The following is a 16,265-nucleotide window of genomic DNA, read 5'->3' on the forward strand; positions in this document are numbered from 1 at the left end:
AAAGTGATGTGATAGGGAGGTGTGTGATGGGAAATGTTTCTGGGATTTTGTAGAACCACCTATGTTTAGCATAGTGAGTACTAAGCTAAATGAATAAATATTCTTTCCTGGAATTAAGGCAAATTGCTTTAATCTGTACATGGCCTTAAATTGCCTGCCCTTAATTGAACTGCTTGTTTTTTTGAAAATATAAGCCCATATTTTGTACATCTTGTATTATGCCAAGAGGATTGAATAAAATTGCTCCATTATGTTAGACATTAATGCTATTTACATAAAATAATCACATATTCTGTGAATGTTTAACTGAATTATTGTAGCCTTTGCCTCCACAGCATCATTTTAGCTGTACTCAGAGGTCTATGTTTGAACACTTCTTGGTTTTCTACAGACAACAAATGACACTTAAGGATGTAATTCTATTTTACTATTTAGTTCCTGAAATGCTGCAAATTGTAGCTCTATATGTGACATTTGATCAGTGCTGTCATTTGATCAGTGATGGTATTTGGCCAGCAGTGGTCACTGATCCAGATATTTGCTTGATATTGCAGTCTTGGAGAGATGAATATGTATGTGCTATGACATTCATCATTTGTACTTTTGAAGATAACTGTACACAGGTATTGTCTTGATTCCTTGTTGTAAACCACCAAAATACATTCAGTGAACACAGACAGGGGAAATACATACCTGTATACTCTACCATAAATAGATAAATAAATTTATACTGCAGCTCTCTAACATCAAGATGCTTTAGGCTGTTTTGTATTCATCCAAACAATTATCTGCAATATTTACAAGGAAATTTAAATTCTCTTAGTTCTGAGATTATATTCTCCCAACTCTCATTCTTTTTCTTTTAACTAAGTAATAGAAAATATAATAAAGCCATTTATAACACAGTAATATCTTGTGATTCATTCAAGGTTATGATTTATGGAACATTTCAGGTTAGAGAAGGTTAACAATCTGCTCCTAGGGTTTGGAGAAATAGGCCTGGAGGCTAATACATTCTTGCTTACATCTTTCTGCATTTTCTAATACTAGCTACAGTAGTAAGGTTAGTCCTAAGGATCTCTGACTGTAAATTATTTGGCAGTTATTAATAATATATGAAAGAAGTAAGACTAGAAAGTTGCAAGAAAATATGCTTCCTTACCTCATGTGGTTAGCCTTATTTTTCCCAGGTGACATAATGAATAACAACAGAATCTAAACCATCATGACTAGCCACTTCTGTACAATATAAAGCTGTGAGGCTATGAGTAGTCTGTGAGAGAGAGGGGGGGAGGGAGGGGAGAGAGAAATCTAACATCCTAGTGTGCTGCAGAGATAAACAGTATGATAACAAGTCTCCCTCCAGTTTATCACAACTTTGGTATATATAATGGTGGTGATAGTGATGGTGATGATAAAAATGTTGACACACTGAAAATTAAAAGTACCAAAGAAAATCAAAGCTCCAGCATCCTACACATTTAAGCCCCACAATGGACAGGGAATACTCTGGACTGGAGCACTAGTAGCTACACCAACCACCAGGAGGCAGTACCTTCTTCTATTAAATCTGTCTTTAGTAATTGGCCATTATTTGCACCATTCTAGCCTTGTTTGGGCATGAGGCCAGTCGCTTTCTCTCAGCCCTAGTAAGGACACAATGTCAAACCACTTCTGCAAAACTTTGCCAAGAAATCAGTAGTGCTGAATATATTTCTATGGTTCTCTACCAGCCAACTTTCTTGAGAAATTCATTTCCCAAAACTAAGGCATCTTGTGGAAATCTGCTGGTCAAACTGAATGAGTACAGCTTATAAAAATATATATATATCATAACTTGTAGAATGGGATCTGCAGAGGAGACAGTTATTTGGGCCTTTGTTACAGTATTTAATGTGGATGGGTTACGGTATCGTGCTCTTCTCTTGGAAATAGTGTCTCCTGGAGTTTCAGCCTTGACCTGGAAAAAAAATCAAGAAAACACTGGGCCTGGTGTATTTAAAATACTGGGACAAAGCATCTGCTGCTTGCTTTTTCATTTCCATTTAGGTCTCAGTGAAAGCAGTACCGCCTGCAAAGTGTTCCATGCAGCCTGCTGTTATGCTTTGAGGAAATTTGGAAGAAAGAATAGAAAAAAGAATATATATCCAATTTATTTTTCTCTTCTACCCCTGCCTGACTTGCTCTAAGTTTCTATTCTTGAGTTTATTTGAGGCCCCTACAAGGACATTAGGGCCTCCCACTTTTTGAAAGGATGTTTAAAGGCCTGCCTTTTATACCAGTAAATGTTTGATCGTATTTTAGGTGAAAGACATTAACAGCCAGTTTGTTAACTTGGTGAAAGACAGTGTGAATGTCAGGTTTTCATCCATAGCTTTTGTGTTATAAAGTTTTCTTAGATTCTCAGAATAAGCAGTGGGGGGAAAAATCTGGGTTTCACTAGGTCTAAACCGGTTAGTAAAACATTTAACTTCCTTCTTTCCTTTTGCTTCTTTTACATTTTTCTGTTCAGTCTAGGCAGAAGCCTAGATCTTCTGCTACTCTGATCCATAGCATTCCCAAGAAGAGATCAAAAATAAATGTTTCTACTGGAGAGTGTCTCTGCTCTGCCTTTAGGACACAAGAGTATAATTAACAGATATAACGAGAGAGATGTATTTCTCCCAAGTCTTGGAAAAATGTTGATTCACATATGTATGGACCCCACATCCAGGGTTAAGGGTAAATATGGAAATATCCCAAAACCCAGATTAAATACTGTAGCTATTGCCAAACCCTGAAGCTTCTGATGCTCAGACCTCCTTGAGAAAAATAAAGATAATCAGCACAATGAAGAGGAATACTGTAGTAGCCTATGTTGTTCTTGCCCTCTTTTGCTGCACATATGTTTGGGTCCAGAAGAAGACAGCAAAACAGTGAAAACAACAGCAAGTTTGAGAGGGGCCTTAAGGACTGGGAGAAATGGTTGCAGAAAGGATCTTACCCAAAGGCTTTCCAGAATTAGAATTGATACTGATAGGAAAATCAGTGGATTATAACACTCCTCACAATTTAAAGAGATGGTCATCACGGTATCTTTCATTTGTAGGACCACATCTATGGCGTATTATATAAGGGTTGAACGAAAAGTAATGTCTCTAATGTTATAATTTGCCAACAGTTGGCAGTATTGATATGCTAGAAGGTCTGATGTCTTCTTTAGCCTTTGTCCTTTTACTTTTTTGGTGAGAAGGTCTTATGAAGAAAAGTTGTGATGCTATTGTCATTGCAATAGAAGCTTGCTGTGAATACTCATCAATGCTCTTTAAGCAAAGTTCCATGATTGAATTTTTGACTGAAGTTCCTGGGATTGAAATTTACTGTTAAATGGATATTTTTATGGTGACGATGGTGAATGTATGTTTTATAGTGGATGAAGATGTTGATGAAAATGCTATGTTCTTTGCTTGGTCAAAAAAATGTAAAGATGGTGAACTATGAGGTGCTGACTAGTATAATTAAGCACAAAGTGGCCCAATCTGTCACGGCAAGTGACAAGTTTCACATAAGAAAGATGGATGAACTCATTAAGGACAATCAGCAGATCCCTCAAAGGGACATTGCTGTCAAGCTTTGAATTTCACAGGAACATGCAAGTCACATTTTTGATATTCTTCAGTATTGGAAAGTTTGTGAAATATAGGTTCCTTATAATCTGACAGCAGAGATGGAATTCAAGAATTGAAATTTGCCAACAGTAGTCATGTTACAATAATGAATTTTTTCATGGCCATAGCTTTACCTGTGGAGTTAAAAGACAAAACTTCAAAACCCCGGTTTCACCAGGAAAAGACATAATTACAATTTGGGGGAGGCAAATGATGTTATTTACACGGATTTTCTTGAACTGGCTCCGCTATGAGCTCAGAGCATTACACTGGAGCATTCAGAGTTTGAAATAATGATTAACCAGTGTGGGATTAATTTTTTTATTACATTTATAACATTTTATTATGCCAGCTTCTCTTTAGTCCAAACTCCTAACCGATATAACATTATATGGTAATTCCCAACCTTCCAAGATAAAAACGATGTATCATTTTTCACAAGGTAACTAAATCAGGTGCTTGAGAAAGTGTTCTAGGATGTTCCAATATATTTACATTTTGTAATATAAAAGACAGATATAATTATATTCATGTGTACAGGATGTCATTTCATATTTCACTTTTGAAGGGCTGTTCTCAGAAAGGTTCAAATAGCCTTTCAGCTACATTTAAGATTATTATTTCTTGCTTTAAAAAATCTTCCTCAAAGACTCTTCATTAATTATTGTTTGAGGAATAGTGGGAAGGTTGATGCTGAGCCTTTTTGGTGCCAAAAATCTAAAAAGCCTTTTCTTGGATAAAGACATTCCACTACTTCCCTGCTGCCTCTTCCCAAACGTGAGAAAGCTGTTTCAGAAATCTCCCTGTAAGTGGATGGCATTCTCTCATACTGTTTTGTTGACTTTTTATTTCCATCGGTTGCCATGCAGTTAATACTGATTAATGAATAGTTTGAAGCTCTTTGATTTGAAATGCTGTATTCAGTTTCCGTATCTTACCATGCCTTTGAAATAGCACGAAATGCTCACTTAAATAAGAAACTACAAATATTATCAAAGTGGTGCAAATGATCATTTTCAGAGAGGAACAAAGTAAAACAGGTTGGCCTGGAGATCAAATGGGAGAGTTCCACACAGGAGGTGGCTGCTGGATTGATGGCAGACTCCACTTCCACACCACACCCCTTGCTCTCTGCTCTCCACCCTTCCATCCTTTTGGTTATCACATTGATATGTTATTCTCACTGTGTTCCTTTGTCATTGTTTATTTTATTGTTCTATTACTTTTTTAACTGGGGTTTTACATGTTGCAGGGACTTAGTTTAATCTTTTTTAAATTGGTCTTAATTTTTGTATTAATGTTTTAAAAATTATACCCTGTAAACCGCCCTGAGTCCTTCGGGAAAGGGCGGTATATAAATTCAATAAAATAAAATTAAATTAAATTAAAATTAATTAAATTTATTTCGGTTCTGTTTACACTCCTCTCATTTTCTTCCTTTTTATTATTATAAGCCGCGTAGGGTAGCCCCACGGTGAGACAAGCGGCAAATAAATTTAGCGAATAAATAATTATAAATAAATAAATAAATAAATAAATAAATAAATAAATAAATAAATAAAGCAGCTGGCATTCGTTAGCATGTAGATCCATTGCACCATTCTGTAGGATAGTGGTTCAAAAAGGCATGCAGGAAAATAGATTGCAAATTCATATACAAGACTGTGAGTTTTCCAGAGCATTTAATTAGATCAAACAAAATGAGAAAGAATTTTTTCTGATGCTGAAGCCGTCAAGCCTTCATTTAAAACTAGGGCAGCCATTTGTATATTACTGAAAAGTGGACAACATGGAATTTGGGGTCATCTGTGACAAATTGTTGCCAGGACAACTCCATGTGCCCAGGGCCAGTTTTTGACATTTTGGCATCTTGGGCACAGTCATATTCTGGCACTCTGTATGCTTCGGCTCATCTTCCAATTTTGTTAAGAATTTCAGAAAGACAGTCTTGTTTCTTTTATTTTCTTTGAGTCTTTGAAGTTTATGCTTATTATTTTCAGTTTTGGACAATTTTTTTCCCCTCAGATATTTTAAACCTATTTACAGAGAATCACAGTAATTTTAATTACATCAGCACCCATTGCTGGCAACAATTCTGCAAAATTATATTTAACCCCCAAGCGGGTGTTCTGGCATACAAAGTGTGCTGGTTTCGCTTTTCCAAGTATAACTTTGATAAACAAATAGTCACACAACCCAGTCACCTAGTATCTTCCTATGAGACCTTTATCTTGCTTCAATAATATTATCAGCTTCCTGAAGTCCATAGATGTAAACATGATTTTTTTTCATGACTTGTAGTGTCTGGTTAGTGATTGTTCACTACCACTCGAGTTACCTTGTGGGTGTTTTTGAAAAGTGTAAAAATTCTAAAGCAACAAGCAAAAATTATCAGATTTTATATGCATACTGAGTATCATGGAAGCCTTTTCAATTTTAGTCCCTCCTAAAATTTGGCACCTAGAACACTGACTAGGTTGCCTAGAACCAGCCTTGCATGTGACTAACAAGCAGAAAATATCATTATCTGGATTAAAAAATATACTTTTTTCATACAGAGACCTAATTTGTTTATGATATTTCTGGTCACTGTTGGTTTAGGGAGCATTAAAGAATTAGGTAGAGGAGGGTGTTCTTCATATTTAAACAGACGCTTCAAGCTTAGAGGCAACATATCTCTGCATGCCAGGTGTTCATGTGCAGCAGTGGAAAAAGGTGCTTGTCCTTATTATGGGATATTTCTGAGATCAGAATGCTGAATTAGATAGGCCTTTTTGTCTCATCTGCCCAACAAGATTCTTATGCATTTATCAATAATGGGAAATTCTTTCCTACCCTGAGATATAATTGAGTGAAAAGAGGTGGAAAGAAAAAAAAATTAAAAGCCCCAGGGTATTCAATTTTGATTTCTATATTGATTTAAGGGAAATACTTCATTTATCAAAACAAAAGGGAATAGCAGTTTTACTTTCACTTGAAATGGCATAGGGTGGTGTACACACACACACACACACACACACACACACACATACACAGACACACAAACACACAAACAAGTTTCTAATGTTCTAATGTTTCTAATGTTCCTCAATCTCTGCTGATTTTATGAAATTATTCATGCACCTTAACAAGAAGTGTTTCTATGGAAACTGAGAAACTGAACTTTCATTAGGAAATCTACTAAAGAGAAAGAGAGAGAGTAAGAGCCCAGCTAAAAATATAAATTGCCTTCTGCAGGAGGATACATGAATATTCTTGTTGCTCTCTCCTCTCCCTCTCCCTTCCCCCCCCCCACCTTTCCATTCTGCATCGTGGGCAGATCCCAGCTGGACTATACACAGCGATAACATGGAGGCATTGTTTACCACTTGCCAGACTCTGTAGGGAGATATAAAATTCTGCCAGAGCTTCGCAACTCTCAAGGGGAGGTTTCTTCAAGGAAACAGAGCGTTCAGTGCTGTGTGTCACACTAGCTTTCCAGAGTCAAAAATGCATAGCTCTTTTTTTGAGACTGTGATTTTTCATCCAATCCAGAGAGATCTGAGGCTGTTATTTTTTTTGTATAAATGTTCCCTCCCCCATGTCAGCCCTCCTGCTGAAGAAGCATTGGGTGAGATGAAGGAAAATTTCAGTGTAATGCTGCCTGACTCCTCATCCGTAGCACAGCAGCTGGCACCCCTCTCTCACCCCATTTCCAAATCTCAGAGCAGCTGGATCTACGGGCTTGATCATCCCCTTTGCCCACTCCCACTTCAAGTGAATGTGACTGGCTTGGGACCAAAATTCATAAAGACGTGCCTTCCAGACTTTGTATGTTTTGAAATCTACTATTGAGCCCTTCTTCCTTATTTTTCCCTAACAAAAATAAAATATGGAAATCAGCAATAAGAAAAAAAATAAGAAGAGGTGTTTGGGGATGGGTAGAACAGTACCCCCATAAAAAAAGGACAGGTAGTCCCTGGCTTACGACCACAAGAGTGCCCAACATTTCTGTTGCTAACTGAGACAGTTAAGTGAGTTTTGCCCCATTGTACGAACTTTTTTGCCACAGTTGTTAAGTGAATCGCTGCAGTTAAGCTAGTAACACAACTGTTAAGCAAATCTGGTTTCCCCATTGACTTTGCATGTCAGAAGGTCGCAAAAGGTGATCACATGACTCCAGGATACTGCAACTGTTATGAGTCAGCTGACAAGCATCTGATCACGTGACTATGGGGATGCTACAACATAGCATTTGTGTAATTGTGAAAAACAGTCATGTCACTTTTTCCAGTGTTGTTGGAACTTTGAACCATCACTAAACAAACTGTTGTAAACCGAGGACTAATTGTAAGACTATCAATTTTAAATCATTTTTGTCCTCCTAGGCACCTTGAGAAAGATCCAAATCTGCTCTGGTTTTTACTTGGCTCCTTCATTTTATTGTTAACTAGATGACCGATGACCCACTGAGTAATTGTTTCAGAGATGTTTCCTGCACCTTGAACTGCAGAACAGAACAGAACCAGAGACGGACAAAAAAGCAGTGGGTACAGGAGCGACTTCCAACTTCTTGCAAACTTCCCCATTGACTTTCCTTGTGGAAAACTGACAGGGAACATTGGAAATGTTCCAATTCAGCCAAAGTCCAGTTGATAATTCCAGCTGGGTAGCGTATCACTGGGACTGCCCGTGTATTAATGGCTTTAATTATATTTCCAGCATTCAGCTTTGATTTTAGTATTTTGTGAACTCTCCTGATGTATTCCTTTTGTGTTGACTCTTTGACTTTTCCATTCAAGATGTTATCTGCTTCCAATATGCCTAGGTATTTATAACCATCATCCTTTGCTAGTGCTTTCATAATACTTCCATTTCCCAGTTCTATTCTTTCTATTTTTCACATTTTTCCTCGCTGCATGGATAATATAGCACATTTTCCAAGTCCAAAGTCCATTCTGATGTCGCTGCTAAACAGTTGAACTGTGTTGAGTATTGATTCAAGTTTGTTGTTGTTGTTGTTATCTTACAGTCTTAATGCATCTGGGAGATATTGGGTTGGGGAATACTGGTTTTATTCTTCAGAGTTAGAATACACTTCTGTCTCAGAGTACAACAATGCAATGCTTTTCACTGCTGTGAATGTTCCAAAAGCAGATTGTTCCATAAGCTTGGGGGATGTTCCTATAAGACATTTTTTGTCCAATGCACCATCTGTGTTCTTATGGCCCAAATCAACATCAAGTACCAGGACATGGGGAAATTACTGGAGAATTTTTCAGTATTTCTAGACACTCCATCACTGAACTGAGGGTTCTTAAAAATGTCAAGGGAGAGTTGGAATGAAAATTTGAGAAATCGGAGTTCATTAACGAAGCAAAAAACACCAGGCTACAAGCTAAAGAATATACTGCTTATGTTTAAGGAAATCATTTGTAGTACCTTGGCATTATACTTGTACTTTGTATTTGAGAACAAGGGCTATATATAGCTCAGTAGTACAGCTCATGGTGTCCAGGTTTAGTTCCTGGAATCACCAAATCAGTCTGAAGATGATTCTGGGTGAAATCCAAGAAAGAACTACCACAACTTGCCTGCAAAACTCTTTGGGCAATCACAATAATTATCATTTTTTATGTCACTTCACTGCAATCTTGCAGTCTACATAGGTAATCCTAATCTGGCAAAGCCTTTGACAATATGGACTATTGGTCTGATTTAGTATCTTCTTATTTTCCTGTTTCTAAATCATCAAACAATTAAGTTTTGTTGTTGTTAACACTGGGTTTACTTTTCCTTGGCAGGGACTGGTACTCAACAAGCTTGGGCGACGAAATTTGGCTCAGAAGGTTCTGCAGGATGCAGTCCAGATACAGAGTACCAGCCACAAAGCCTGGAACAGCCTTGGAGAAGTCCTTCATGCTCAGGGCAAAAATGAAGCTGCTGTTGAGTGCTTTCTGACTGCTTTGGATCTTGAATCCAGCAGCCCTGTCATTCCGTTTACAGTTATTCCAAGGGAATTGTGAATGTTTAGTATTAACTCATCAAATGTGTTCTGTGGAGAAAGTTTAGGTGATAAGCAGTCAGTTTACAGGTGTGTGTGTGTGTGTGTGTGTGTGTGTGTGTGTGTGTGTGTGAATAAAGAAAAAAAATATTCATGGAAATGATTTTGTTTCAAGAATATCACATTTTCCTTGCACTCAAAGCTCAAGATAGCTAGTTGATGGGAAAACGTTATTCTATAGCAATTATACCAGTTGCAATTTGAAATGCTGCCTAGGTACAGTGCAGTCTCAGCTACAGCTATGTATGGAAGTCACAAGAAGCTTGTATTCTTTTAATCTGCTTCTTACCTTATACTGCAAGGAATCAATGGTGGATAAGTGAAATGCCTCTCAAGCATGGGCTGTACTTAACCATAATGGTTTTCAAGTCTACTATGTGATTATGCTAGTACCCAATGGATAATATCTGCGGTATAAACTACACACAACATCTCTGCCCTTTGTCATGTTTCCATTCATTGAAAATTCAGTACAAGAAAACAAAAACAACTTAAATTCACTCTTGGCACAATACTGGAGCTGTGACTATTTCAGCTGATTCACTACCAGATTCCAGCTTAGTTCGTACATCGCATTAAGGTATAGCATATCTGTCTGGCTGGGTTACTTTGTTTTGCTTTGAAAATTATTTTTGATCTCCCATGTGAGATGTCAGTCAGACTTACAAGAGTTCTCATTCCATTCTTTTAAGACATATATAGGAAATATATAATTTTAAAAGGGTAAGAATGTCAGGTGGAACACATTTTTCATTCCTTGCCTTATTGTGGCATAGGATAGCAAGGAAAAAAATATGAAATTGGAGAAAATAATAGGCATTTCCGGAATACCAATAGAAGAGAATATTTGTAGTTCAGAGTTGAACTGTGGGGTCCCAGGTTCTCTGGCAGTTTGTTTCTTTCCTTGCACTGGCAGGGCAAGTCCCTTGAATGTAAAATGAGAACAGATCCCACTCCCTGCTAACAGTGATGATGTTGCCTCATTTAGTAATGGAACATCTGGAAGAAAATAGCCAAGTTCAGAGAGCATTAGGAACTCCACGTTTCCAAAATATTTTATTAATAAAAATAAAAAAATTAAGAAAAAATAGAGCAACTTGAGTTTTAAAATTTCAGCAAGGATTCTGTTCTAGCTCACAAGATGTTTTTGGACATTAAGACACAAAGCTACTGCTTGAGACACTGACAAGGAACACATCTCTTACAATATCTTCTTTAAGAGTATTCCACAAATGCTCCATAGCTGGGGATCATTACAGTTAAAGATAAGTCATTGAAAAGTCAACAAAATTGCTTGTACAAAGCAAGTGTTATGATGGAGGTGTTGGGATGCACAACAATATTATACAGTATATGTGAGTTAAGTCTTCCTGGGTTTGGGACCTATGGCAGAACATTAGAATGGTCTGTGAGTCTGATTTTTCAAATTTTAGGCTAAATCAATTTTGTTTGTGCTCAGGGATGTATAGAATAAAAGTATAGTTATTGTGCAAGAACAATAACTTGATATAACTGTAGCTTCTTGGTTCCTTGTATCATTTTAGCCTTTTTTCCATTAGTAGTACATAACACAAATCAAGAACAATATGTTATTCCATGTAAATGACCTCTTGCCTCTTAAAATATTCTTTCCAGTTTAGAGGAGACTGTCTAGAAGACCCCTTTTACTAATATTTCTGTTCCATTGGCATTTACTTTTAATTAGGCTGCTATGATCATTCTAACTTGATCACATGTACTTTACCTGAGCTAGTTCATTTTCTCATAAAATGTACTATCAATATCTGGATTAGATAACATAAGTGTGAGCACCTATGATATGACTATCCAAACTTACCTGCTGCCTCTTTCTTTTTAAATCTCAATTCAAAGTGGGATTGGGCTGATTTTTTTCTAGTCTGTAGGGATGGAAATCATCTCAAAGAGTTCCAGTTTTTAGAAGATAAAGGCCCTATTTTATTTCATATGCATAATCAAGATGCTGAATAAGTAATACAAGACTTGAATTTGGATAGCACAAATATTTGGCAGGGTACTGCATAATCAACTAAACTATTTTTCCAGGCTGTATCTCTCACATACAGGACCCTTCCCAAATGTCCTTTCTCCATTATTGCCCCAGTGGCAAAACTGGGGTATGACAATTAGTTGGCAGGAAATAATTAAGGCTTACTATGGGTGTGATGACTCATCACCTGGCAACCACCATTTCCCTCCTTGGTAACCCAGTAAATGATGTTGTATCCTCATAAAGCAGTGCTCCAGTGAAAAATAAGATGAGGTTGAAGAAGGCAAACACAATCAGGATCCATGTAAGACTAGAACCAGACATTCTTGGATATCTGTTTATTATCCAATAAATTTCACATTTGTGCATGACAGACTCAGTAGTGTTTTAATGGTTATGAAACTCTTCATATTCTGTATAGTAGTGTACATAAAATATTGAATCCATTAAACTCTGAAGATTGGGTGTGTTTAAATAGTTGCAATTTGGTATGTCACCATAGATGCTATCTTATTTTATTTACAGCCAGCTATTCTGGAAACTATTATTATTTATTTATGAAGAATATTATTTGAGCTCTCGTCAGCCAAATATGGTTTTGATTAGATGCCACTGACAGAAATAATGCTGTATCTAGTTATTACAAATCCATTCCATTAATTTATATAAGACTTAGTCAAAACTCCCTTTTGTTGCAGCATGCGTTTTTGCAAAGGAGAAAATTTACAACCCCTGCCAGGCATGGGTTGTTTTATGGGTTTTTTATTATATGATGGATATTTTAAGTTTTGTAAGCTGCCCAGAATCACTTATTGTTGGTTGGCTATATAAATGCATTGGATGGATGGATGGATGGATGGATGGATGGATGGATGGATAGACGGACAGATGGATGGACAGATGATAAATACATAAATATAGCTGAACGACATCTTACTAGCTGAGGCCACTTTGAGTTACAGTTAGGCAACATCTGGAGAGTCATAGATAACCACCCCATCTTAGAGAAAGTATAAAAACATGAAAATTAATTAACTATGTAAACATGATTAATTAGGAACTTTTCACTGAAGGATATGTGGGACTTGAAGGTCATTAATTGCTTAGAATACTTCAGTATTTTGCTCTTATGTCCATAATTGTAATATGTAATATTCTCCAAGAAGTACTACATCATATTATATTTCATTTGCAAGCCAGTCTGCAATGACTTTGAAATTTGATACGCCGTTTCACAATCAGACATGACAACACTGAATTTGACACAGCTTTCACTAGATGAATAAATAAATCCCAGGGAGGAATATGTGTTGTGCATGTACAGTCATTTCCTGCTGCTTTTCATTCTTTGCAAAGTATTCATCAAGGTTCACAAATCAAATCCTGAATGGTGCCTTCAGTGTCCTATTTGCTGCAAAAGCCAATTTAATATATTCCTGTGGGGTTCATATAGAAGGTAAAGGGGAATATCCAGGAAGAATCAAGGTTGGTATCATATTATGGAATCAAACCATAGAGTTAGAAGAGAGCATTTAAACTTCAGAGTAGAAATTCAAAGTATCTCTGACAGAAGCCTGTCTCATGGAGTTCTCCATCTTTTTGAGTAATTATTTACATCAGACATGTCAAACTCGCGACGTCACATGACGTTGTGTGACGTATCAGAGCTTTTTTCCCATTGCCGGCAATGGGGTGGGCGTGGTTTCCTGGTGACGCATCCGGCCCATGGGCCGGCAGTTTGACACCCCTGATTTACATGATCAAATTTATATTGCAATTTTTCCCAACACTAATTTGGCATATGCAGTTCTTTTATCATAAATATGTTGTTTCATGCTCTACCCTCAAAGCTAATAAAGAATTTGGCCTTCTTTAAAGTGACCTTCTTTCAATTATTTGAAGAGTGCTATCATGTGCCACTTCAATTTTCTCAAGGTTAAATATTTCCAGTTTATGTAATTGCCAGTCATAGCTTTTAGTTTCTACTGTATACTCTGATCATTCTTACTTCATTCTCTGAACTTGTTCCAGTTTGTCTTGAATCCTGTAAGTATGAAACAAAAAAAAATAGATTTAATACTAGAGGTAAGTTCTGATCAATACAGAATAACCTGACACCATGTTTCACATGATTTGGACTATACTTATGTATACTGAATTTCCCCCTTTGGCAGCCAAATGGCACAGCTACTCAGTTTGTAATAATCCAGTACTCAAAAGTCATTTTCACAATTAAAATTACCAAGCCAAGTGGTTCTTATGCATTTGATTCTGTTATTTTAATTCTACTGCTCTAATCTTTCCTGATTATTTTGAATTTTATTTCAGCCTTCTATGATATTGCCTATCCAATCCAGTTTTGTGTTCTCTGCAAGTATGTAAGCATTTTCTTTTTTCAGTCAAGACATTAATAAAAATACTGAAAAGTAGAGGAACCAGGACTGAACCACGTGGCACCATCACTATTTCTCTACAATTTGATGAGGAACCATTAATATGCTTGCCAGACTATCTATGTGTCACTTATCAGTAATGCCACTCAATTCACATTTAACTACTTTGCTAATTACAAAGTCATGGAATACTTTTTTAAGTGCTTTTCTGAAGTTGGAGTATATTATGTTTATACCATTTCTATAATCTATTACTAAAGATGTACTATGCAAAAAATTAAATAGTTCTTTTGACAAGACTTGTTCTTGACAGATCTATTGCTTAGTTCTGCATTTTTTATAGATCATTTTATGTTCTGATCCAATATATTTTCAAATACCAGTGTTAAATTGACTGAATGACAGCTCCCCTCTTTTTGAAGATAAGAGTCATTTACTCTTTTCCTGTTGTCTGACACTTTACAGTATATTTATATTATGTAAGGATTCAGCTGAATCCCATCAGTAAATTCCTTCATTATTCTAGGACCCAAGTCTTTTGGGCCCTGATATTTAAATTTATTCAGAATAAATGCCATATTTTTATCAATCTCAAATCTGTTCTTCATTCTGCTCTTCAGAATTACCAGATGAATGTATGTTCTCATCTCAAAGAAGATATCGCTCTTTTATGTATCTTTTCCTTTTCAGGCCTTTATTAAATTTGAATGGACAACTACATTGCATTCTGCAGCATTTATTTATTTATTATTATTTATTAATTGATTTTATATACTGCCCTATTCCCGAAGGACTCAGGGCGGTTCACAGGGCAAGTTAAAACAATACAAAAAGGAAAGATAAAATAGAATTAAATTAATACTAGCCCACAGGATTAAGACAAAGTTAAAATTTAAACTTAAAATTAATTTAATTTAAAACCGCTCAGTCCAGGCCAGACAGTTCAAACAACCAGGTTTTTAGGTCCCGGCAAAATGAGCGAAGGTCGGGGGCAGTCCGAAATTCCATCGGCAGTTCGTTCCAAAGGGCGGGCACGCCCACAGAGAACGCCCTCCCCCTGGGAATCACCCGCCAGCAATCCCTAACTGGCGGAACCCTAAGGAGGCCCTCCCTGTGGGAGCACACAGGACGATGGGAAGCTGATGCTGGCAGCAGGTGCTCCCTAAGATAATCCGGACCAGCACCTTGAATCTCACCCAGAGGGCAACTGGAAGCCAATGCAGCTCGCGGAGAAGAGGTGTTACATGAGAGTATCGGCAAAAACCCATTACTACTCGCGCGGCTGCATTCTGCACCAGCTGAAGCCTCCGAGTGGTCCTCAAGGGCAGCCCCATGTAGACAGCATTAGGATTATTTGTTGTTGTGCTTTTAATCCCTTTATTTTAAGATGTTCTATCTACCTTTGCAAGATCCTTTTCTTTGTGAAACCACACTGGCTGTTTTTGCAGTTTTTCAGAAGAATTGTGCCTTACATTATGGTTTTTATAACTGTGTTCTGCTGAATCATAATGTCCATGAAAATTTGAGGGGCTCCATGAGATGCTACAGGCAAAATAAAAAAAAGTTCATGATCATTGGGGAACTAGAGTGCACTCAAACAAAAGCAATTTTCTAGTGGTAAAGTTTTGCCATTTGAACAGGGGTTTTGGGATTTTTTTAACTAACAGGTACTGTAGTTTGTAAAAGTTAGAAAATCCCTGCTTTAAATAGCACCTTTTAAAGGGACCCCCACCTTTCTTACCATTGCTTTTTCATTAGTTGCTGCCAGTCTGAATGTTGCTTATTTTTGCTCTCACAGTGATTATGATTCAAAACAGTTACTGGATTGTTCAGATCTGTTAATTTGGCTACATCTTTTGCTTCCTGTGACCTAATTCTGGAGAGAAAGATAGTCATCTCATTTACAGGCCATGAAAGGAATGACAGATTTTCAGCAGCTTTTTAAAGGACACAATATCTCACCATTTGTAAGAACAGCATGGTGGCCACATCCCCAAATTCATAATAGACAAAAGACCTGGTTAGATGACAACCCTCTATTTGAGTGATTATGAAATTTAGTTTTGTAAAGCCAGTAGTTCATGTCTGATTCAAAGAGAAAGAATCATAAGAAAAGGAGACACGTAGATCACTTGGTCATGGAGCAGTTCTATCTGCGTAGGTTTTATATCTCA

At 36.9% G+C, this 16,265-nt stretch overlaps 1 protein-coding gene across 2 annotated transcripts in view; it reads left to right on the top strand.

Annotated features, from left to right (window-relative positions):
* TTC7A (tetratricopeptide repeat domain 7A) overlaps positions 1-14,803 on the top strand; it is a 180,076-nt gene extending 165,273 nt beyond the window's left edge. The window contains exon 20 of one of the 2 annotated variants that reach the window (XM_081328349.1): positions 9,431-14,803. In XM_081328349.1, coding sequence (XP_081184475.1) covers positions 9,431-9,652 — 222 coding nt within the window. In that variant the 3' untranslated portion in view covers positions 9,653-14,803. Of the gene's footprint in view, positions 1-8,014; positions 8,103-9,430 lie in introns of those variants that run through there. The other variant, XM_081328351.1, reaches the window with a different exon arrangement.
* The last annotated feature ends 1,462 nt before the right edge of the window (positions 14,804-16,265 follow it).

Source organism: Vipera berus (genome assembly GCF_964194415.1).
Source record: "Vipera berus genome assembly, chromosome: 1".
In the NCBI taxonomy this organism is placed as follows: Eukaryota; Metazoa; Chordata; class Lepidosauria; order Squamata; family Viperidae; genus Vipera; species Vipera berus.